Below are 23534 nucleotides of genomic sequence, written 5' to 3'. Positions count from 1 at the left end.
CTAAAACTGGAGAACTCTTTAAGGGTGCTGCTGTGAGGGATCAGAAGAACATCTGCTTTATAAAATAATTTCTATATGCAGACTTTTACTGTGTTAGGTTTTGAGGGACGTGATTCTGTGATATGGTCAAAAATCTATGAAATAAGGAGCTATTTAAGTGTTCTTATATTCTGATAAAGAGAAGATCACAAGTAAAAAAGCTTTCACTTCAGTGAATTTATAACATGTGAGAGATGGGATTTCAGTATCTAAAGTCAGATTGTTTTCATTTGAAAGTAAGCCAAAAATGGGGAAGAAAGTGGAACTGAGTGTGTGTGTGTGTACTACCACATCATGTTCATGAGAACCCCTCCTAAATTACAGGATGGCACCTTACATGTGTTAGGGATAATATATTTCATCAAATTTAAGATGCCATTAATTATTTTATGTCACTAACGAAAAATGCTTCCAGTTTAGCTGTGACTTGCCATTGCTGGTAAGACACATTCTGATTCCAGAATATTAAAGTGTTAAAAAAAAATGTGGGGGCGCCTGGGTGGCACAGCGGTTGAGCGTCTGCCTTCGGCTCAGGGCGTGATCCCGGCATTATGTGATCGAGCCCCACGTCAGGCTCCTCTGCTATGAGCCTGCTTCTTCCTCTCCCACTCCCCCTGCTTGTGTTCCCTCTCTCGCTGGCTGTCTCTATCAATGTAGAATGAATAAATAAAATCTTGGAAAAAAAAAAAAGTGTGCCTTAGAAACTAATTGAATATAGTATCAGGCCTCTTTCTTCTACTAGCCATCTAGTAAAAGGTACTGAATTGTAGTCTTATGTAATCATTAGATTTAAAACATATATATTTGGTTCAGAGGTTTGCAGATAATAGATTCTACCAAGTAATTATAAATGGTCTTCTGAATGTTCTTTTGGAATATGGAGTGGGTATTGTCTTTTTATCCACAGAAATTTTTTTCTTTCATATCTAGTAAAACTTCCCCTGTTTTAGTCCCATTATTACTTTTTCAGTCCTTATGCAGAACAGCTTGTCAGCATCTTCATTGTGTGGGACTGTGCTTATCTGACACAGACTTCATTGGGGGGCTGGTAAGGGAAGGGAATATGGATAATATGAAAGATGGTACATACAGTACTCCATAGTAAATAGGCAGTGTCCATAAGTAGTTGTTATCATTAACCTGCCAGGTCATGTAGCTAAACCTGGTCTCTAATTGACTTTATTCTGCCTTTTCCCTTATATGATGTTTTACAGTTTCTGTTTATATATATATATTTTTTTCTTTTTCCTTTTCCTTTTTGAGAGCATGACCACTGGGGAGAGACAGAGGGAGAGAGAGAATCCTAAGCAGGTTCCATGCCCTGCATGGAGCCCAATATGGGGCTCAGTCTCACAACCCTGAGATCATGATCTGAGCCGAAATCAAGAGTCGGATGCTTAACTGACTGAACCACCCAGGCGCCCCTCATTTTGTTTATTTTTTAAATGCCTCTCTTCCCTTTAAGCTCCATGGGGGCTCAGACCATGTCTGTTTTGTTTACAGCAATATATCTGGTGCCTAACACAGCTCTTGGCACATAGGTACTCAGTAGATATTTGCTGACAGAGTGAATGACTCCAAAGTGTTCTCTTCACACCATGTTATGCTTCCTATGGCTGATGCAGACACTGGCAATAGGATTATTATTTTTAAACCTAGCCCATATTGTTGATCTTTTATATTACAAGTTCGTAGACTTGGATTTGGTTTGTGGTCATCCTTTATCTTGTGTTGTTTTCTACCATTCCTGTGACCGATATTACTTATTTTGTATTTGTGGTGGCGGAAGAAGGGTGGCATCACTCAGTGTGGTTTTTATACTTGTCTCTTGAATAAACCAGTACCATTACCTTGTAATGCTTTGTCAGTTGTATTGAGAACTGTTTTCTTTTGTAGATTTCCTGGATAGCTGCCGTGCCAGTACTCTGTTAGCTGAACTAGATGATGATGAAGACCTGCCTGAGCCAGACGAGGAGGACGATGAGAATGAAGATGACAATCAGGAGGACCAAGAATACGAGGAGGTTATGGTAGAGAGAGTGTCTCCCATTCTTTTAACTGACATAAGATGTTAATAATTGAAGTGAGAGGAAGAACGGAGTCCTGGTTAAACTTTGAAATAGGGAAATATGGCATGAGTATGAAAAATGTGGTTACTTAAGAAAAGCACCTTTAATCTGAGCATTTATGATTCTCTTTTAAAAGAAAATAAATTGGTTATATATGGAAAATACTAAAATGTCACATGCTCATGTTTTAATAGGTTTAAAAGAACTGCACTGATCCTGAAGAATATAATTGTCATGTTTTTTTCACAATAATTAGACTATTTTAGTATGTACTGTTTCGTGGGCAGTATCTCTGTATTATTTCATCAGTCTTTACCCCTATGAGGTTGAGGCATAGAAGAAGTAATATGTCCTAATTAATCAGTCAGTTAAGTACAAAAGTGGGCACCCAAGCTTAGGAAGTGTGATCCGGAACTCTTAATGTTAAACTCCTGTGATTGTCTTCAAACTGAACTTTTGCCTGAGAATACCCTTTATTGTAACTTGTATATTTTTTATTTCTCTTTTAATGGGGTGAAGGACTCCCAAGAAATGCTTTTAGTATCTTACTTAAAAACAGGTATTACTGTAGCATATTTCTTGTGAAGATTGTATGTGATGCATGCTGAATATAAAGCATTCAATTATAAAGTGTTTTAATGATAGTTTTGATTATAGGGGTTAAGATTGAATAGGGATATATATATGAGTCAAATAATTAGACATGTCTCTTTACATTTTCTTATTTCAGATTCTGAGACGTCCATCCCTTCAGCGTCGAGCTGGCTCTCGTTCTGATGTAACACACCATGCTGTCACCTCACAGCTACCACAAGTCCCCGCTGGAGCAGGGAGCCGACCTATTGGGGAGCAGGTAATATCTTAATGTTTATCTTCCCTACAGTGTATTTTTCCCCCTTTCACAGTAAAGCATCAACCAAAATGCCTAGAAAACTATATGGGAGTTGAGGTGGGAGTAAGAAGCTACCAGATAAACAAAAAGAAATTTCACTTACTGATTGGTCCTATATTGTACAGACTCCACGATTGCCCTGGCATAATGCATAAAGGAGTTTGCTACTTGAAAGCACTTCATCTTGGTCCTTGGGTAATGGTGAACATTTATTACAATGATTAATTGCTATTATCTACGATTTATAGTTTTCAGTAATAGTAGTATGGATAATAATATTTGTTAGCTGAACATTTATTGATCATTAATTAAATCGTAGCCATTGTTTTCAGTACTTTCCATGTATTAACTACTTCAATCATTTCAACAGCGTTTTGAGGGTTATTATTAGCCCTAATTTTCAGATGAAGTGATTGGTAAAGGTCACACGTAGAAGTTTTGGATCTAGAACTAAAACACAAACATTCTGGCTACAGAGCTATCATCTGTCCATTTGATTTGTTACAAAGTTAATTAAGTGTTTGGAATATGAGGGGCTATGTGCGTGCATATAAGTACATACATAATTGTTATTTATTACATCAGATATTTACAACATTTACAACTCATTGATCTCTTTTTTTGTTGATAGTAAAAGAGAAGAAAATGTTCCTTTAAAAAACCATTCCTTACAGAAATTCTCAAACATGCTAGAAGTAGAAAGAATAATGCAATGAATCCCCAAGAACTCATCATCTGACTGTAATGGTTACCAGCACTTTGTCAAACATGTTTGATTTATTTGCCCCATAGTTATTTGAAACATCTTCCATGCATTATATTTTGTATATCATTCAGTGTGTAATAAAGTTTACTTATATTTTTTTAAAAGCAACTTATTTAAACGTAATTGTAAGTTTACAGATTTACAGGAAGTTGCAAAGATAGTAGAGCGGACTTATGCCCTCTGTGCAATTTCTGCCAGTGGTTACCCCTTACCTAATTAGAGTCTAATATCAAAATCAGGACATTGACACTGATACAGGGTATGTATATGGTTCTTTTTCGTTTTATCGTGTGTTGATTAGTGTAACCAGCACTAAGGCAACATAACTTTGGTAAGCTTAAATCATTAAGAAATGTATGTGCCTATCCACGTTTATATTTGCTCATTTTGTGCTTAAGAAATATGGCTGAATAAGGAAGTGCAGTAGCTTTATAGAGAGGTATTTAACATACACCTCATTTTAAAGATAGCACATCACTTTTGCAATAATGAAAAGTTTTATCTTGTTTATCTATATGTGGAATTTTAACAGGAAGAAGAGGAGTATGAAACTAAAGGAGGACGTCGGAGAACATGGGATGATGATTATGTACTCAAGCGGCAGTTTTCTGCTTTGGTTCCTGCTTTTGATCCTAGACCGGGTCGTACTAATGTCCAGCAGACAACTGATCTAGAGATTCCACCCCCAGGTACTGCATATTTTAGTTTTGTGATTTATTTTGAACAGGTACCAAATAAGATAGTTATATGTAATCAGGAAAGTAAGTGGCTACTTATATATGCAGGTTATAAGTAAAAGTTTTCAGAAAAAAAAACACAAAAACTGTATATCAGCCATAGTCCTTAGAAGATACAAACTTTTTTTTTTCTTTTTTTAATATTTTATTTATTTAAGAGAGAGAATGAAAGAGCCTAAGCAGGGGAGAGGAGCAGAGGGAGAGGGAGAAGCAGACTCCTCCCCCCCCCCCCAGCAGGGAGCCTGACACAGGGCTCAATTCCAGGACCCTGGGATCATGACCTGAGCCAAAGGCAGACACTTAACTGACTGCCACCCAGGCGCCCCAATACAGATTATGTTTTAAAGGAGCAATTACAGTGCTTTAAAAAACACTGTGTTCTATATTTGTGTAATTGTTAAAAGAAGGCTCATTTAAAGGTAGATAATTTGTATTCTGTATTCTACTGAATCAAAATTGCTATGGATTATTCCTATTCTACGTTGACTTTGGAAAGTTGTATAGTAGTTTCATTCATGGTCTTGAGTTAGCCTGGTAACTTTCTCTCTTAAAACCCTATTTTGGCTGTAGTAGGCACACTAATGATCCTTCAAAGGTATGTAGGTCCTGACCTCCAGAATCTGAATAGATTACCTTAATATGACCAAAGAGACTTTGCAGATGAAGTTAAATTAAGGATTTTGAGATGTGAGAATTATCCTGGATTATTCAGGTAGGCCCAGTGTAATCACTAGTGTCCACATACAAGGAATACAGGAGTAGGAGCGCCTGGGGGTGCCTGATTGGCACAGTTGGTTGGGTGTCAGAATCTTGGTTTCTGTTCAGGTCGTGATCTCGGAGTCATGAGAATGAGCCCTGCGTAGGACTCCATACTCAGTGTAGAGTCTGCTTGAGACTCTGTCTCCTTCTCCCTAGGGAATATAAATAGGTACAAATTTTCTGTAAAACTCTTTGGCAATATATTTCATATTGTTACTACTAGAAATCTATAGTAAAGAATATTGGCTCTGCACCCAGATTTATATGCACTGATGACTACACAGGTATTATTTATATTGTCAGAAAATTGGAAGTGACCTTCATTATTTCCAGTAACAGGGATTTGGCTCACTTAAATTTTAATGGAATGTCATGCAGTGAATAAAGTATTACTTTAGAAGATTATATCATGATGTGAGGAAAAGATTCCTGAGCTAATGAAAAAGAAGAGTACACCACCAAATGCACTATGTACCTATTTGTGTGTGTGGGCAGGTACCTCACATTCCACTCAATGTGAGCAGAAGGTTGGCAGTTCATTGACTAGAGTGTGGTTTTCTCAGTATGTGGTTTTCTCTGGATGTAGAATTATGAATATTTTTAGTGTTCTCATAAGAATAAAATGTTTCTGAAATAGTCATATAGTTAGCATGTGTTTTCTTAAAACAGTGGGAGGTCCCAATCATATGCATAAATTCAGCTTTAGTACTTGTCTTTAAGTAACCTAGATATAGTATTCCCATTAAAAAAAAAATTGTTGAGGCCAGAACAATCTTAAGTAGCTGACATCTTTAACTAACATAGGACAGAAGAATTTAGATTTCATGTAACTTTGTCTCCCAGTGCAGTGTTGTTTATGGACTGCTTATTATAGTGTAATTGTTTTTGATGTCTGCCATATTTTTAGGAACGCCTCATTCAGAGCTCTTGGAAGAAGTCGAATGTACTCCCTCACCTCGATTAGCCCTCACTTTGAAAGTAACAGGTCTTGGAACAACTCGTGAAGTTGAATTACCACTCACTAATTTCAGATCAACCATTTTTTACTATGTACAAAAATTGCTTCAGTTGTCCTGTAATGGCAATGTGAAATCAGATAAACTTAGGCGTATTTGGGAGCCAACATACACGTAAGAGATTTTACTTAATGTTTTAAGTAGATATTTTCATGGTACATGAGCCTAGAAGCATTGTGTTTCTATCCTTTTTACTATAGAAACAAAATATTTGGTTCTTGTTCTCTTGGTTTACAACAACAGGTAAGAGCATTTCTGACTCCTGACGTAGAGGTTTAAGGTTTCAGCTGAAAGTGACTTTAGAAATAAACTAGACTAGTATCTTGTGTAATAATTGTTGAACTCTTTGCAATAGTGTATGAAGTACTAAATATTTTCTATTTGTTATTTGTTTTGGAGTTTGCGAGTTAAGCCTGCCTTTGTTCATTCATTCATTGAACAAGTAATTAATAATATCTTGGGCACATTTAACATTTTGGTGCCTCATTCTGTTAATCTGTAAAATGAGAGTGGTTGTGAGGAATCAATGAATTAATACATGTAAAGTGTTTTCAGTATTGTCTGGGTGCTCAGTATTATGTATAATAATTATTTATTATTACATAGAGCTTACTATAATTTAATATAAACAAAACTTTAACCATCCTTATGTAAATTTTACTTTTATTTTTCTGGTGTTCTCTTAACATCATTGATAATTTTGTATAATGTCTAATAAAGTGATCTAGATCCTTTTGAGGTAGAACAGAAGGCTATCATGGTATTTCTCCCTACCCTGTTCAGTTTTTATTGGAGTTTCAAATTTGATCCTCAGTGCCTTATGTGAACATAAAGGCTCTTGTTCCTTGTTATTCATACCCTTTTTTCCCATCTAGACACAGAAGCAAACGATTTCTCATTTCTTTTTATTTTTACAATAAATGAAAGTTGTAACACATGACATAGCATATTACTTCATATCTTTAAAGGTCCTAGGTTTGATGTATGCACTCTTTGCATTTATGCTAAATTTATAAATAATGACTCTTTTTCGGGAATATGATTTCTGCTACTTTCCCCCATGTTTAACAAATTGATTTTTTGTTTTAATAAATTGTCCCTGAGTTACATGTTTAAGCATGTGGCTAATGAATGACATCATTCATGTATTTTTTAAAGAATTGAAGCCTTTTTGGAAATAACCACAAATCATTTGATTCATGCATTAATGTGAATAATATCTTCATGTTTAGAATCATGTACAGAGAAATGAAGGATTCTGACAAAGAGAAGGAAAGTGCAAAAATGGTAAGTTATATTTAAATGGATCTTTTTGGCTACTTAGTGAAAAAAAGGGAAAAATAAAAACTAACACTGTTTTAATTGAACATTTGAGGGAAAAAATCACTAACATGGGAATTCTTTAGATGAGGTTAAATGCATGATTTTAAAGCTACCTTATGTAATGCACGTGAAATAGCTTAGACTTTTCATCAGGAAAGGCCAACATTTGGTTTTTCCTATTGTAGGGTTGTTGGTCTATAGAGCATGTGGAACAGTACCTTGGCACTGATGAATTACCAAAGAATGACTTGATAACCTACCTGCAGAAGAATGCAGACGCCGCTTTCCTGCGCCACTGGAAATTAACTGGCACTAATAAAAGTATTAGGAAAAACAGAAATTGTTCTCAGCTCATAGCTGCATATAAGGTATATATTGGCATCAAAACACAATTGGGAATGGCTTTGTGCTTTGTTTGCGGCTTTTAAAGATTCTTAAGAAAAAGAGGTTCATTGGGACATGTTTAAAAAAATGAGGCTGAATTAACATTGTTAATATGCCAAGTACTAAAATTTCAAATATGATTTGTGGTATTGGATCTAAGTACATGGTTTTAACTGTGGCTTACGGTGGTTCTAGTTCATTTGGGAATGGTTTAGGACACACTGATTTTTAACTTGGGTAATAGTGTTTTTATTTAAAAAGAAGTCGATTTGAAAAATTTCAGCATTTTCAAAAACTTATAGGATGATTCATTGCTTTTCTCGAAAATGTGATTAATGGCTAGTTTTACTAATTGGTTCTGTAGGATTTTTGTGAGCATGGAACAAAGTCTGGATTAAACCAGGGGGCCATTTCTACTCTTCAGAGTAGTGATATACTTAATTTGGCAAAAGAACAACCTCAGGCCAAAGCTGGCAATGGACAGAATTCTTGTGGAGTAGAAGATGTCCTTCAACTTCTGCGTATTCTCTATATAGTTGCAAGTGACCCTTATTCAAGAATATCCCAAGAAGGTCTGTAAGGCTCTTTGTTTCATTTCTATGGCATTTTTAAAAGGAAGTCAGTTTATATTTTTATTAATTTTATTCATTTTCCAGAAGGTGATGAGCAGCCTCAGTTTACTTTTCCACCAGATGAATTCACTAGCAAAAAAATTACAACGAAAATTTTGCAGCAGATTGAGGTAATAAAATCAGATAGTTGAACTCTTTAGTCTATAACTTTTGGGCTTTCAAAGTATTGTCTCTTCTACCTTTTCTACATCCCACCACCTGTACTGTTAGTCTCTGATTCATTAATTTAGACCATATGGTCCATTGCATTAATTTCTTTCATTACTTTTAAGAACTGACTCCATTTGTCTTTTTTTTTTTTTATTTAAAGATTTTATTTATTTGACAGAGAAAGAGAGAGTACAAGCAGGGGGAGCAGCAGGCAGAGGGAAAGGGAGAAGCAGAGTTCCCACTGAGCAAGGAGCCTGATGTGAGGCTCGTTCCCAGGGTGCCTGCTTCTCTCTCTCCAGCTCCCCCTTCCTTGTGTTCCCTCTCTCACTGTCTCTCTCTGCCAAATAAATAAATAAAATCTTTAAAAAATTAAATGAATAATTGCCTAATGATGTTGTTATTTGTTAACTTGCAGGAACCACTGGCATTGGCAAGTGGGGCTCTACCAGACTGGTGTGAACAGTTAACCAGCAAGTGTCCTTTTCTAATACCATTTGAAACTAGACAGCTTTATTTCACATGTACAGCGTTTGGTGCATCAAGGTAGGGAGTGTGCCCTTTTATATTCTCTTAATGTTACATAAGCTCAAAATGAACAAATACACTTTATGTCAAGACTGATGGAATATATTGTCTTGTTTTCTTCTACAGAGTTGTCAGTGTTTAAACATTTTTTAATTTCTAGTTGGATATATGCTCTACAGTTGACCCTTCAACAACGTCAGGGTTATGGATGCCAGCCCTCCCTGTGCAGTTGAAAATGATATCTAAAGATTTTATTTATTCGAGAGAGGGAGCGCACACATGAGTGGGGACAGGGGAAGAGGGAGAGGGAGAAGTAGACTCCCTGCTGAGCATGGAGCTCAACGTGGGGACTCGATCCCAGGACCCTGAGATCATGATCTGAGCCATCTAGGTGCCCCCAAAAATCATATTTAAAATGTGTATAACTTTTGACTCCCCCAAAACTTTATGAATAGCCTCCTGCTGACCAGAAGTCTTACTAAAACATAAACAATCAACATATATTTTGTATTCTTAGAACAAAGTAAGCTAGAGAAAATGTTAAGAAAATCACGAGGAAGAAGAAAAATTTACAGTATTGTATTTATTAAAAAATCCACAATATAAGTGGACCCCCACAATTCAAGCCTGTTATTCAGGAGTCAACTGCCTTGTGGAATAAATTCCATCAGCATTTATTGTACAGTTTTTTTTTTTTTCGGGGGGGTGGTGTGGGGTAAGGAGCAGAGGGAGAGGGAGTGAGAGAATCTTAAGCAGGCTCCTCCACGCCCAGCTCGAAGCCCGAGCTCATAACTCTGAGATCATAATCGAGCCAAAATCAAGAGTCAGATGCTTAACCGACGAGCCGCCCAGGCGTCGCTACTATATAGTTTCTTTAGTAGTTTACGTGAAGTATTAGTTGCTGATATTCCTGGGAATACCAAATTAAATGCTTATAAATAGCTTTGATAACATTGAAAGGTTCCTTCCTTCTGGCCATCGCTTTTTTCTTCCTGACTTCTAACATACTACATATTTTACTTTTTTCTGTCTCCTTCCATTAGATAAAAGTTTCACGAGGGCAGGAATTTCTGGCAGTTTTGTTCACTAATCTAGCTGTAGTTCCTAAAGCAGTGTATATAGCACATTATAGGTATTCAGTAAATATTTTTTTGAATCATTCAGTACCCAGAACTTTCAAAGTAGATGTAAAAAAAAATAGTTCAAAGTTGAGCTGTTGGCTTCCCTAATAAGTTACACTATTTACAGATCATTTGTACATGTGGAACTATAGGCCTGTTGTCATAAATGGCATTGGTTATGGTTTTTGTATTATAGATGAGGAAATTGATTCTTAGAGTATAGAGCTGATTGACCTGAGATTACAAAAAAACTGTAGCACATGTGAGAGCAAATCTTTCATCTCTTTATTCATACTTCAGGATTCTTTCTCCTACCCTAGGTAGGTTAGCTCTGCATTGTTGAAAAGAAAATATTTTATTTATTTAAAGATTTTATTTATTTTAGAGAGAGAGAGCAAGTGAGCAGGGAGAGGAACAGAGGGAGAGGGATAAGCAGACTCCATGCTGAGCACAGAGCCCGAAGCGGGGCTTGATCCCACGACCCTGAAATCATTACCGGAGCCGAAATCAAGTCAGATGATTAACCAACTGAGTCACTCAGGAGCCCCAAAGATTTTATTTTTAAGTAATTTCTATACCCAGCATGGAGCTCGAATTTACAACCCTGAGACCAGGAGTCACATACTCTACCGAGTCAGCCAGGTGCCCCCAAAAGAAAATATTTTAAGATCAGTTACATTTTAATGATGGCTTTCAGTTTGTATCACAGTAATAAAGATAGCTTAACGATTTTTTTTTTTAAAGATTTTATTTATTTATTCGACAGAGATAGAGACAGCCAGCAAGAGAGGGAGCACAAGCAGGGGGAGTGGGAGAGGAAGAAGCAGGCTCCCAGCAAGGGAGCCTGATGTGGGGCTCGATCCCATAACGCCGGGATCACGCCCTGAGCCAAAGGCAGACGCTTAACCGCTGTGCCACCCAGGTGCCCCACCTTAACGATTTTTTGGTTTCTCTGATAGTTAAGAAATACTGTTCATATTTTTTTGTATCATAAGTTTGTCTATTTTTTTAATCCAAGTATCGTTGACATGCCGTGTTACATTAATGGCAGGTGTATAGCAGTGATTCAGCAACTCTGTACATTATGCTGTGCTCACAAGTGTAGCAACCGTCTGTCAACCATATAATGCTATTGTGATACTATTGACTGTATTCCCTGTGCTGTTCCTTTCATCCCCAGTTTGTGTATATTTTGATGTTACATGGGGTTGGGACCACAGACCTTTATTTCTATCTATTAATTACTAAAGTAAAGAGGAAGAATATAGATCTAAGTATTTTCTGAATTTGTTTAGAAAAATAAAAGTGGTTTCTGTGTTTTAAGAGAAGTAATAATTTATACAAGAAAAATTTACTAATTCTATTGCCTAATAAAATACTGTTTTTAAAAAGAATAGTTAGGGGTGCCTGGGTAGCACAGCGGTTAAGCGTCTGCCTTCGGCTCAGGGCGTGATCCCGGTGTTGTGGGATCGAGCCCCACATCAGGCTCCTCCGCTATGAGCCTGCTTCTTCCTCTCCCATTCCCCCTGCTTGTGTTCCCTCTCTCGCTGGCTGTCTCTATCTCTGTCAAATAAATAAATAAAATCTTTAAAAAATAAATAAATAAAAAGAATAGTTAAATCTTTGAATTATGTTGCTGGTTTAGTAGTACATTCAAACTATTACTGAATGTTAGAGCTACATAAATATTTTTTCTATTTTAGAGCAATAGTGTGGTTACAAAACCGACGTGAAGCCACTGTGGAAAGAACAAGGACCACCAGTAGTGTAAGGCGAGATGATCCTGGAGAGTTTCGAGTGGGTCGTCTCAAGCATGAAAGAGTAAAAGTCCCACGTGGTGAATCACTGATGGAATGGGCTGAGAACGTCATGCAAATACATGCAGATCGGAAATCAGTTCTTGAGGTACCTCACTCACATACGATTTCTTTTAGTATGTAAGAATGACAGAAAATCAGCAACCCTGTGTGTTCCACAGCATACTAACCACTGTAGATAGAAATGAAAAATGGAGAAAGATTTCTCTGCCCTCTATGCAAGGCCTTTCCCTCTGATAGGGCATCTTTTATAAGGGGATGTCAGCTCACCTCTTTGGGGTCAGGATCTTGTGATTTGATGAGCAGCAAAGAATATCTTCACTCTTGAGGTGGGAAAGTGCTTGGTCTTTTTGAAGGATATTATTCCTTTCTTAACAAAGCCTGAACCGAATAATAGTACTCACTAAGGATTGTTTTTGATATTTGAAATTTTACCTTTACATTAAGCTCTGCTATTAGATATCTGCAATTATGGAGCATACTGTTTTATGATATTGTTAAACTGTGGTTGGCATTATATCATTGGCCTGTATTGAGAGATGTAGCAAATGGAAGTATAAAATTTAATATATTTACTATAGAGATGTTATTGTAGGCTTTGTCGATTATATTCTGTGTACCTGTTATTCCTTATATGAGGGACAATGGAAGAAATCTCTCTCATAAATGTGAACTAGCTGCTTAGTTTATCTTTTATTTTTTAAGATTTTATTTTATTTATTTATTTGAGAGAGAGAGCACGAGCAGGGGATAGAGGCAGAGGGAGAAGGAGAAGCAGACTCCCTGCTGAGCAGGGACCCCCAGTGTGGGATTTGATCCTAGAACCCTGAGATCATGACCTGAGCTGACGTAGCTGTTTAACTGACTGAGCCACCCAGGCGTCCCTTAGTTTATCATTTGAATCAGAGACTGATCAGGACAGATAATGATATATCTTTAGGGCTTTCCCCAAATTCTCTTTGCCTTCATCTTATTTTTCCTACCCATATATTCCTCTAACTAGATAAACCTCAATTATTATTATTATTTGTTTTTACCATGCACTATATGTTTTTGTAAGCTGCCTCAAGTCATTTGTGGGGTACGTAGAGTATGGATAAAAACCTTTAAAGTGAGTGCCTAAAGTCAGAAGTAAGTGGAAGAGTTTAGGTTTTAGCGTTACATAAACACACATACAAAGCTGGATGCCATCTTTTCCTTAAGCAAATGGTAAAATCTTTTTATCTAAAATTTGGTTTCCTTTGTGTAAAAAAAAGAGATGAAAATCTATTTTGTAGGGTTGGTGTGAGAGATAAATTAATGAACAAAGTAGTAAACAGTGCTCACTACAGTGTTTAAATATGTAATGGTGTACAACAAATATACTTTTTAGGAAAACTAGAATAGAACTTCTATGTTGTTTACTATGTGTTGTGTATAATACTCTACCATTATAAGAAAGACGTATTGGCAAGAATGGGATCATTTAAGAAAAATGTTTTTGAGCTCACTTTTCCCCACAATTTGTTTATATTTTAGGTTGAATTTTTAGGAGAAGAAGGAACTGGCTTGGGCCCTACTTTAGAGTTTTATGCTCTGGTGGCAGCAGAATTCCAGAGAACTGATTTGGGTGCTTGGCTTTGTGATGATAACTTTCCAGATGATGAATCTCGTCATGTAAGATTTCTTTCCCATTTTGCGATTATTTGTGATTCTGCTTTTAGTATTCAAAATAGGTTATGCTTTCCGAATTTAAGCCAGGTTTTCTGAGTCTCTTTTTTATTATTGATTACTCGTGATGGTATTAAAATGTTTTTTTAGTCACCAAAAACTATTGAATAAAAGGTGTATATATAAATCGTTTAACTAAATTGATGAAAATGTTTAATATTTATGCATCTTATATCTAATTTTATTTGTATTTCTCCCTCTAAACACTAGGTTGATCTTGGAGGTGGATTGAAACCTCCTGGATACTATGTGCAGAGATCATGTGGACTGTTCACAGCACCATTTCCACAAGACAGCGATGAGCTCGAAAGGATCACAAAACTCTTTCATTTCCTTGGAATTTTCTTGGCCAAATGCATTCAAGACAATAGACTTGTGGATTTACCTATTTCTAAACCTTTCTTTAAACTTATGTGTATGGGTGACATTAAAAGCAATATGAGTAAATTAATTTATGAGTCACGAGGTGATAGAGACTTACACTGTACTGAAAGCCAGTCTGAAGCTTCTACAGAAGAAGGCCATGATTCACTCTCAGTAGGAAGCTTTGAAGAGGATTCAAAATCAGAGTTTATTCTAGATCCCCCCAAACCCAAACCCCCAGCTTGGTTTAATGGGATTTTAACTTGGGAAGACTTTGAATTAGTAAACCCACACAGAGCCAGATTTCTAAAAGAAATTAAAGACCTTGCTGTCAAGAGGCGTCAGATTTTAAGCAACAAAGGTCTTTCTGAAGATGAGAAGAACACAAAATTACAGGAACTAGTGCTGAAGAATCCATCAGGTTCTGGGCCTCCACTTAGCATAGAGGATTTAGGGTAAGTTCTATATATGTTTGTCACCCTAATGGATGAATATGTTTTAAAGCTTTTGTTCTTTGTCCCCACTAATATGCAATTTGTAAGTTAAATAGTCTGGTTTTGGGTTTTTTTTTTTTAAAGATTTTATTTATTTATTTAACAGAGCACAAGCAGGGGTAGCGCGGTAGGGAGAGGGGAGATGGAGAAGCAGACTCCCCACTGAGCAGGGAGCCTGATGTGGGGCTCAGTCCCAGGACCCCGGGATTATGACCTGAGCCAAAGGCCGATGCTTAACCGACTGAGCCATCCAGGCGCCCCAAATAGTCTGTTAAGAACAATAATATGCTGTAGGAAATATTACCGATTTGAATCTTGATATGATCGTTCATATCATAAAGACAACACTCAGAATACCAGAACATAGTGTATTAATCCTCACATCTCTGGAAGAGTGTATCTGACTTATCAAATATGATTAATGTACATATCTTATATGAAAGTCGAAAGCCAAAAATATTTTGAGAAATCATGGCTAGGTAATATAGATCGTGTACTTGGCAGTGCTCAAAATAGTTTGCTTTGTATGTAGGCCTTATGCCCAACGGCTTAGCTAACTCAAATGCTACACATCTTTTGATAAAATTCTGTTAATTTGTAGACATGTGATTATTATACCCTTAGTGTGTTTTACTATGATATTGAGTTGACTGAAAGTCTTGCTTTCTTCTTTCTTTCTTGATAATTTTGAGAAGTTTTGTTAAATAACTTATTATTATATATTCAAGGTTTGTTTGGAGGGTAGGGACAGAGTATGAATAACTAACTTTAGTGAAGCAGTAGTTTCTTCTTGAAAAAAACAAAGATGTTGCCATCGTAATTTATTGCAAAAACCCTTACTTTATTAATTCTGTGCCATAAGAGAGAAGTGAAATATGGCAAGGTGGTGGTTTCGTGCAGTCTTTGCAAAGCCAGTTTTGGTAATGGTTGTCCTAATAGTTTTTGTGCACAGGCTTTTTGCATTCAGAAGTCCTCTTACTTAACATCTAAGCTGGTATACTGTTTTTGTTGGAAGGGTGCACGCGGTTGGGGGTTCATGGTTTTGGCAACGGTGTTTTATTTTATTTATTTTTAAAAGATTTTATTTATTTGAGAGAGAGAAAGCATGAGCAGGGGGAGGGGCAGAAGGAGAAGGAGACTCCCCACTGAGCAGGGAGCCTGATGCGGGGCTCCATCCCAGGACCCTGAGCCGAAGGCAAACGCTTAACCGACTGGCCACCCAGGCGCCCCTTTCGCAGCGTTTTAAAAATTAAACACCAACAGTAGCTGAATGTTAATCGAATCCTTTTTGTCTTCCCAGTTTAAATTTCCAGTTTTGCCCTTCCTCAAGAATATATGGTTTTACAGCTGTGGATCTCAAGCCAAGTGGGGAAGATGAGGTAATAAAAATTTTGTTTTTGGTATAGTTCTAAGTTCAGAACATCTTAATGAGGCCGGTTGTATTAGGCGCTACTGAAATATTCCTAGATATTAACAATAATGTTGGCAAATTTTCCTTTGTAGATGGTAACAATGGATAATGCAGAAGAATATGTGGATTTGATGTTTGACTTTTGTATGCATACGGGTATTCAGAAACAGATGGAAGCCTTCAGAGGTAATTTTTAGGGCTGTTTAGCTTAATCTTTCTCCTTTTACTTTGAGACATTTGAATTTAAGGTATTTCTCTCGTCAAGAATTGTAGCTAGTCCTTAGATTTGCCCTCTAGTTTTCTGTCTTCCAGATAATTAGGTCCCACAGAGTACCCAGAACAGGGTGGAACATTCTCCAGCTGTGGCATACCCTCAGCTTTCTCCTCCTGAGTGATGGAGGACTCACTTTTGGCTTCCATTTCTTCCTTTGTATGTGGACGTGAGGTTGCATACTTTACACATTACACGATCAGGATGAGTTAAACTAAGTTAGAACCTAAGTTCTTCAGGTGAAAATTGAAGCAAAATATATTAGACTGTTCATCATGTACTAGTTTTGAAGATGAAAATATCTTTGGCTAGCCTTGTATGACACAAAGAGCTGTTTAAGAAATTACTAGAATTTGGCTACTGACCATAGTGACTGAATATCTCTGTTCACATTTGCAGCATTAAGTGAAGTTTTTGTACTTAAAACCATAGCACAGCTTTGATTTCAAGCTCTTTTAATTTATATTTGTTTTCTTCAAGCATTTATTAATATTTTACTCATATTATGTCCATTTAGTTGATTTTTAGCTATTTTGATTTGAAATTTGGTATTTTGAAATTGTAACTTAGAAATTGAATTTTGTGTTTTCTTGTTTTTGTTTTTTTGCTGTGTATAATGTAGATGGGTTTAACAAAGTTTTTCCAATGGAGAAGTTAAGTTCCTTCAGCCATGAAGAAGTCCAAATGATTCTTTGTGGAAACCAATCACCATCCTGGGCAGCAGAGGATATTATTAATTATACTGAACCTAAGTTAGGTTATACACGTGATAGGTATGTATTGGTTATTTTCTGAGGTCAACAAAATAATTTATGTCCCAAAATCAAATGGCAGAGTCTCTAAAGAACTATGACTTAGTGAGAAAGCAGTTTTCTTTCTTTTTTTTTTTTAATGTTTTTTTATTATATTATGTTAGTCACCATACAGTACATCCCTGGAGAAAGCAGTTTTCATATTCATTGATAAGGCTGAGTTTCCACAAAAAGACAGCCTAGTCTTTGTTGATCTTAAGATTCCATTTTAATTGTTCACTATTTAATAAATTGGGTAACTAGTAAACCCTTAGGCTTCATTTTTTTTAAAAAAGATTTTATTTCAGAGAGAGAGCACAAGTGGGCAGGGGGGCAGAGGGAGAAGCAGACTCCCACTGAGCAGGGAGCCTGACACAGGGTTGATTCCAGGACCCCAGGATCATGACCTAGCTAAAAGTAGGTGCTTAACCCAACTGATCCACCCAGATGCCCCATATATTAACCTTTATTTTTAAAAAAAATTTCAAATAGAGGGGCGCCTGGGTGGCTCAGTCGGTTAAGTGTCTGCCTTCGGCTTGGGTCATGGTCTCCGGGTCCTGGGATCGAGCCCCACGTAGGGCTCTCTGCTCGGTGGCGAGTCTGCTTCTCCCCCCGCTCCCTCTGCCTCAGTGATCTCTCTCTCTTTCTCAAATGAGTGGAATCTTTAAAAAAAAAAATTTTTTTTTCAAATAGAATAGAAAAGAAAATTTCAAGAGAAAAGTTGAATAGTTGAAGAATTCCATATTTTCTTTACCCAGATTCAACTGTACTTAACATTTCTTTTATATTATCCATTTATACACACACACCTACATGTGATGTATGTGTGTACTATTTTTTCTGAACCATTTGAGAATGTCTCATATATCATGTGCCTTTACCCTGTGATACTTGAGTGTGCATTTCCTGAAAATATGGATATTCTCCCATGTATCCACATTCACACTAGCAAATTCATACTATTAGCTAATCTGTAGTCCATATTCCAGTTTCGTTGATTACTCCGGTAATGTCCTTCATAGCACTCCCCTCATCACCACTGCCCATTATCAGGAAATAGCATTTGGTTGTGATAAGGTTATTTTGTGATAGGTTTTAATCTGAAACAGTTCTTTAGCTGTTTTTTTTTTCTTTCGTACCACTGATATTTTTTAAGACTATGGGCCCTATATTACTTTTTCTTTTTAAAAGTTTCCAAATTAACATAAATGAGAGAATACATTTGATCCCTGAATAATGTAGGGGTTAGGGACACAGTTGAAAATCCATATACGTTTGACACCCGAAAAACTTAACTACTAGTAGCCTACTCTTGACCAGCTTTACCAGTAATATAAACAGTCAGTACATATGTTATATGTATTATGTACTGTATCCTTACAATACGGAAGGTGGAGGAAAGAAAATGTTAAGATCATGAGGAGGGGCGCCTGGGTTGCTGAGTCAGTTAAGCATCTGCCTTTGGCTTGGGTCATGATGCTGGGGTCCTGGGATCGAGCCCTGCATCAGGCTCCCTGCTCAGCGGAGAACCTGCTTCTTCTCCCTCTCCCTATGCTTGTGTGCTCTTTCACTCGCTCTCTCTCAAATAAATAAATAAATAAAAACTTAAAAAAAAAAAAGTACTAAGAAAAAAGCTAATCATGAGGAACTACACTTGTGGTAGCATAGCTTACTGTATGAACTTGTTGAATCACCCTGTTGTACACCTGAAACTAACGTAACATTGTCAACTGTACTCAATAATTTAAAAAGAAAATCATGAGTTAGAGAAAATATATTTGCAGTACTCTATTTATTTTAAAAAATTACATATATAAGTGGATCTGTGCAGTTCAAACCCCTTGTTCAAAGGTCAGTCGTATCACAAATTACTTTTAACATAGCATTTTTTTCTTAAGTCAGCTTTTTATGGAATTATAATAGACAAGTGCTCAAATTGCACGTACAGTCTGGAGGATTTTCACAAAAGGAAAACACCTGTATATTGGTACCCAGAACAAGAAACAACTCAAGAGTCAAGAGTTGCCTTCTATTATGTTCTTTTCTTATATTAAATCACTATTTCCATTGATAATTTTGCTTGCATTTGAACTTTAATAAATGAAATCATACAGTATGTATTTTTTAAGGTCTGGCTTCTCTTGTTTAACATGAAATTCATCCTTGTGACATATAGAAATAGGTCATTTCACTATTAACAAAGATGGAGTGTTTCAGATCCCCTTTGTTAGTTTAGCCATATTTGGGTGAATTATGCATGTGTATTTTGAAGTTTTTTTGATTTGCTGGCCTTGTTGCATATTTGGTCCCTGTACTCCATTAGTGTTTCAGTTCTTAACCATTTATAAGTACAAGACCATCTTTGCAGGGAATTTTTAAAGTAGCTTATATCCACTCTAGATAGTACTATTCTTCTCACATGTTGATAATTGTCTTTTGGGTTATTGCTGGCTTACAAAGTAGTGGTAGTGTTTTTCATTCAAATCAGCTGTCAGATCAGTAAAAGTGTATTTTTCTCCTTTTAGCCCTGGTTTCCTGAGGTTTGTGAGGGTTTTGTGTGGCATGTCTTCAGACGAAAGGAAAGCATTCCTGCAGTTTACCACCGGCTGCTCAACTCTGCCCCCAGGTGGACTGGCTAATCTGCATCCCAGGCTCACAGTTGTACGCAAGGTACAAACCTTATCTAATGCGGAATCCAAATGGACTTTAGTTACTTCGGGATTGAAAGAAATAAATATTTGAAGTCACGGCCTTCTGTTTTTCACTTTTCTTTTCGTAGGTCGATGCTACTGACGCAAGCTATCCGTCAGTGAATACGTGTGTGCATTATCTGAAGTTGCCTGAATATTCTTCAGAGGAGATCATGAGAGAGCGCCTGCTCGCTGCTACCATGGAGAAAGGCTTTCATCTCAACTGAGCTTCGAAGTGGGAGACATCAGTCAGACTTTTAAAATACTAGTGAAGCCTCTTGTGTTTGTGTGCAGAGAAGTGTATGATCCTCTACGCTAATGACACTTGCCTTTATTTCAACCATTAAGGCTTTAAGAACATGTGGAGTAAGTTGGTTAGCTGCTAGTGACAAAACAAATCCTTTAACTACCCAGCCAGCAAGTATATAGCACAGAACACTGTGTGTTGCCACAAGGGCTTAGTGACTGGAAAAAGGTGGTCCCTACTTGACTGTTCCAAAGAGCAGCTTCTCAGATCTTCAGTGTTCACTGGTAAATTTCTAACAGTGTGTTTGTGTAAAGTTTGTCGTTTCATACTTCATACACTACAGTTGCCGTCACTGATCCCTGTTTTGCTGGCTTTTAAGCTACTCGGTCAAAAATCTTGCTTCCTTAAAACATAGAGAGTTAATGAGCATCTCAAGCTTTTTCTTTTCCTTTTTAATGATGCCTGCACTATCAGAGTATTCTAGTGTTCTCTCTTTTGTTTGGCATATAATCATGCACAACCTTTTTATTTCTTTGAGGTGGGAGTATATTTTTATTTCCTAAATGCCATACTATAAAGATCAAATTCTTAAGTGTGTTTGTGCAGCTCAAAAGTAAAGATATATTAAGGGGGAAAAAGAAAAAACACTGGTCTAGATGCAAGGCACACTTAAAAGCAAGTTTTACTTTTGGTTGTATTTTCTTTGTATATTATAAACATTTATTTAACTTGTTGCAGTTTGAAGTAAAAGATTTCCAAAATGTATGCTCAACAATAATCATTAAAATGTTTGCAGCGTACAAAACTGTGTCACGTGACTATTTCACTGCAACGAGCAGACCTAAGGGCTTAACCAGATATTTTTTATTTTGAATCACTGAGATTTAGTTTTTTGAAATTACTACATTTAGAAATGTATTTTTCTATAGTAAAAACACTTACGGAAATTGGACAGCTAGAAGAAATACATGTTCACATGCTTGTGATCCAACTGTTGTGTGCTGTCTTAACATATTCTTCAGCTCAGAGTGGCCAAGTTATTTGTGTTAACTTTTTCAACACCAGATCTGCTACTTACCATTGTATCTGCAGGGATATGTAAGTCTAAGATCCAAGAATGATTTCTCAATGTTGTGTTAGTGAGAAAAGAAACCACCAGGACACTGCCATTTCCTGGTTTTGAAGAAGGGCTTTTCTTCTGTTTCCGTTTTCCAAATTCCCTTGATGTATCACATCTGTGCCCTTAGGTGAAAGAAATGTCACTAGGCCTGATTTAGCCAAATGGCTTTTTTAAGAGTGAAAAGCATTTTTTGGAATTGCCCATTATTTACCTGTTTAAAAGGTACATTCCCTTTCTACATTAGAAGAGCTATCTCCCACTACACTCCGTCATTTGAGTACTGTTTTTATTCTCTGCATGAGAATGTTTTAACTATGTTATCAGTGGTAGCATTTAAATAATTCATCTTGTTGTTAGTTTCACAGTTCTCTGTGAGAATAAAAGTTAAAATAAAACATAATAGCAATATTTAAATGTATGACCTATGCTTTAATCCAAAAAATAATGGTGGTGATTGTCTCAATAAAGTCATGGATGCATGACTACAACTTCTTACTAGTGTTAGAGTTAAAATCCAATTTATGTGCTTAGTACTGCCATTTATCTAAGTCTGTAAAATGTCAAAACCCAGCTTTTATCGAGATAATCTAGCACAGGGCTCAGCAAACGATGGCCTGCTGCTTGCTTTTGTATTACCCACATGCTAAGCATGGTTTTAAAATTTTTAAGTGGTTAAAAAAAAGCAAAAGATAATAGTATTTTATGATATGGAAATTTTATGAAATTCAAACTTCAGTGTTCATAAATTAAAATAAAGTTTTATTAGAACACAACCACGCTCATTCCTTTACATATTATCTGTGGCTGTTTTTACACTGCAGTGGCAGAACGGAGTGTTTACAGCAGAGACCATATGGCCCATGAAGCTTAAAGTATTTACTATCTGGCCCTTTACAGAAGAGGTTTGCTGAATCCTGGTCTAGCATATTGCTGTAGCAGGTAAAATTGATGAGTTTTATATATTTGGTAAATGAAATGTCAGGAGTCTTCAAGATAAAGCTGACCAGTCTGAGGCATAAATTTCATGAGTGTGAAAATCACTGAAAGCTGTTCATCACAGGTCAGCAGTAAACGTGAAGGGAAATGATGGCACAGCCTAGAACAGATAGTCCTATTTCGGTTCACTTTGCATGAGTCCAGTGTTAGGAGACATCTACTAGGGTCTCCACGTATATTAGGTTCTTTAGCTTTCTTTCCTGTGGTATCTACCTGGTATTTTTTTTTTTTAATTGTTATTCTCTAAAGGTACTAAAATCTGTGCCAAGATGTTATCCAAGTGCTATTTTGGTGTGACCTAAAAATTAATTTTGTTCACTCCCTAGTTACTTCTGGTGTACCAGTTTCAGCAGTTACCTGAATGTGCTACTGATTAAGTGCCTACCAACTAGGACAGTGTTTCCCAACGAATATGTCTTAGAAAGACCTCCAAAGCACTTTGATCTAGGCTGGGCTTTCCCCACCCTTGGGCTACTTAATGCAAAGCTGGATCTATGCACATGGACCATTTGCTGTTCTGGAAGCTCAGAAGCCTTTCTTCTGCCTTTCTGAATGAGTCCAAAACAACTCAGGTTTGCTTTTAGAATCCATTATTGACTGGTTGCCTGGGTCATTATAGATGCAAACTTTAAATATGTAAGTAGATTTTTAGAAACAAAGATTTAAAAGAAATCCTTCCCTGACCCCACATATACAAGACAGAGAAAGAAAGCAAACAGTACTAAATGAGTCCATACCTGGAATGTCCATTTATGTCTTCTTTAGGAGGACAGAGTGTTGTAGATGAAAGGGCTCTTGGAATTCCATAGGATGGCACAATATCTTAATGTACCAAGACTGTATTTCTATTTCCTCCATTGTATCTGCCTTCCTACCGTATATGCACATAAACATGCTTTTACCTAAGACAGCTCTGTATGCTGTACTGTTGACTAAGTTAGCAAAAGCATCTAGAATAAAGTTTGGAAGGATCAGGTCATTGCTTTTCTATACTAAGTTTTCTTTGCTTCAAAACATTCCAGGAGAAGGGGTCAAAGGAATGAGTTAGGGAGGCAGGGGAGAAGGGTTCGTATCATGCCAACCTCAACACAGATTCTCTTATATTCTATTTTTAGACTTTGAACTAAAGTAAATTTCATTTACAATAAGTTTACTAATAAGACAGACCATTTACAATATGCCTAAAGGATGGTTGTAAGAGCTCTCTTTTA

General features: G+C 36.7%; 1 protein-coding gene across 11 annotated transcripts in view; it reads left to right on the top strand.

The window, feature by feature from the left end:
• The window catches only part of HECTD1 (HECT domain E3 ubiquitin protein ligase 1), an 83595-nt gene extending 61860 nt beyond the window's left edge, over window positions 1-21735 (top strand). For 4 of the 11 annotated variants that reach the window (XM_087859095.1, XM_087859089.1, XM_045802610.2 and 1 more), the window contains 17 exons: window positions 1936-2069; window positions 2839-2961; window positions 4299-4455; window positions 6170-6392; window positions 7511-7565; window positions 7787-7969; window positions 8350-8557; window positions 8642-8727; window positions 9183-9310; window positions 12117-12318; window positions 13749-13886; window positions 14151-14758; window positions 16098-16176; window positions 16301-16394; window positions 17102-17252; window positions 19796-19940; window positions 20050-21735. In XM_087859095.1, the coding sequence (XP_087715221.1) occupies window positions 1936-2069; window positions 2839-2961; window positions 4299-4455; window positions 6170-6392; window positions 7511-7565; window positions 7787-7969; window positions 8350-8557; window positions 8642-8727; window positions 9183-9310; window positions 12117-12318; window positions 13749-13886; window positions 14151-14758; window positions 16098-16176; window positions 16301-16394; window positions 17102-17252; window positions 19796-19940; window positions 20050-20187 (2852 nt within the window). In that variant the 3' untranslated portion in view covers window positions 20188-21735. The remainder of the gene's footprint in view (window positions 1-1935; window positions 2070-2838; window positions 2962-4298; window positions 4456-6169; window positions 6393-7510; window positions 7566-7786; window positions 7970-8349; window positions 8558-8641; window positions 8728-9182; window positions 9311-12116; window positions 12319-13748; window positions 13887-14150; window positions 14759-16097; window positions 16177-16300; window positions 16395-17101; window positions 17253-19795; window positions 19941-20049) is intronic. The other 7 variants (XM_087859096.1, XM_087859090.1, XM_087859088.1 and 4 more) reach the window with 3 other exon arrangements.
• The last annotated feature ends 1799 nt before the right edge of the window (window positions 21736-23534 follow it).

This window comes from Ursus americanus, chromosome 35 (genome assembly GCF_024610735.1).
Source record: "Ursus americanus isolate L20-20 chromosome 35, mUrsAme1.1.p, whole genome shotgun sequence".
Classification (NCBI taxonomy): Eukaryota; Metazoa; Chordata; class Mammalia; order Carnivora; family Ursidae; genus Ursus; species Ursus americanus.
Note: the sequence above shows the minus strand (reverse complement) of the source record. Positions and strands in the feature narration are given on the sequence as shown.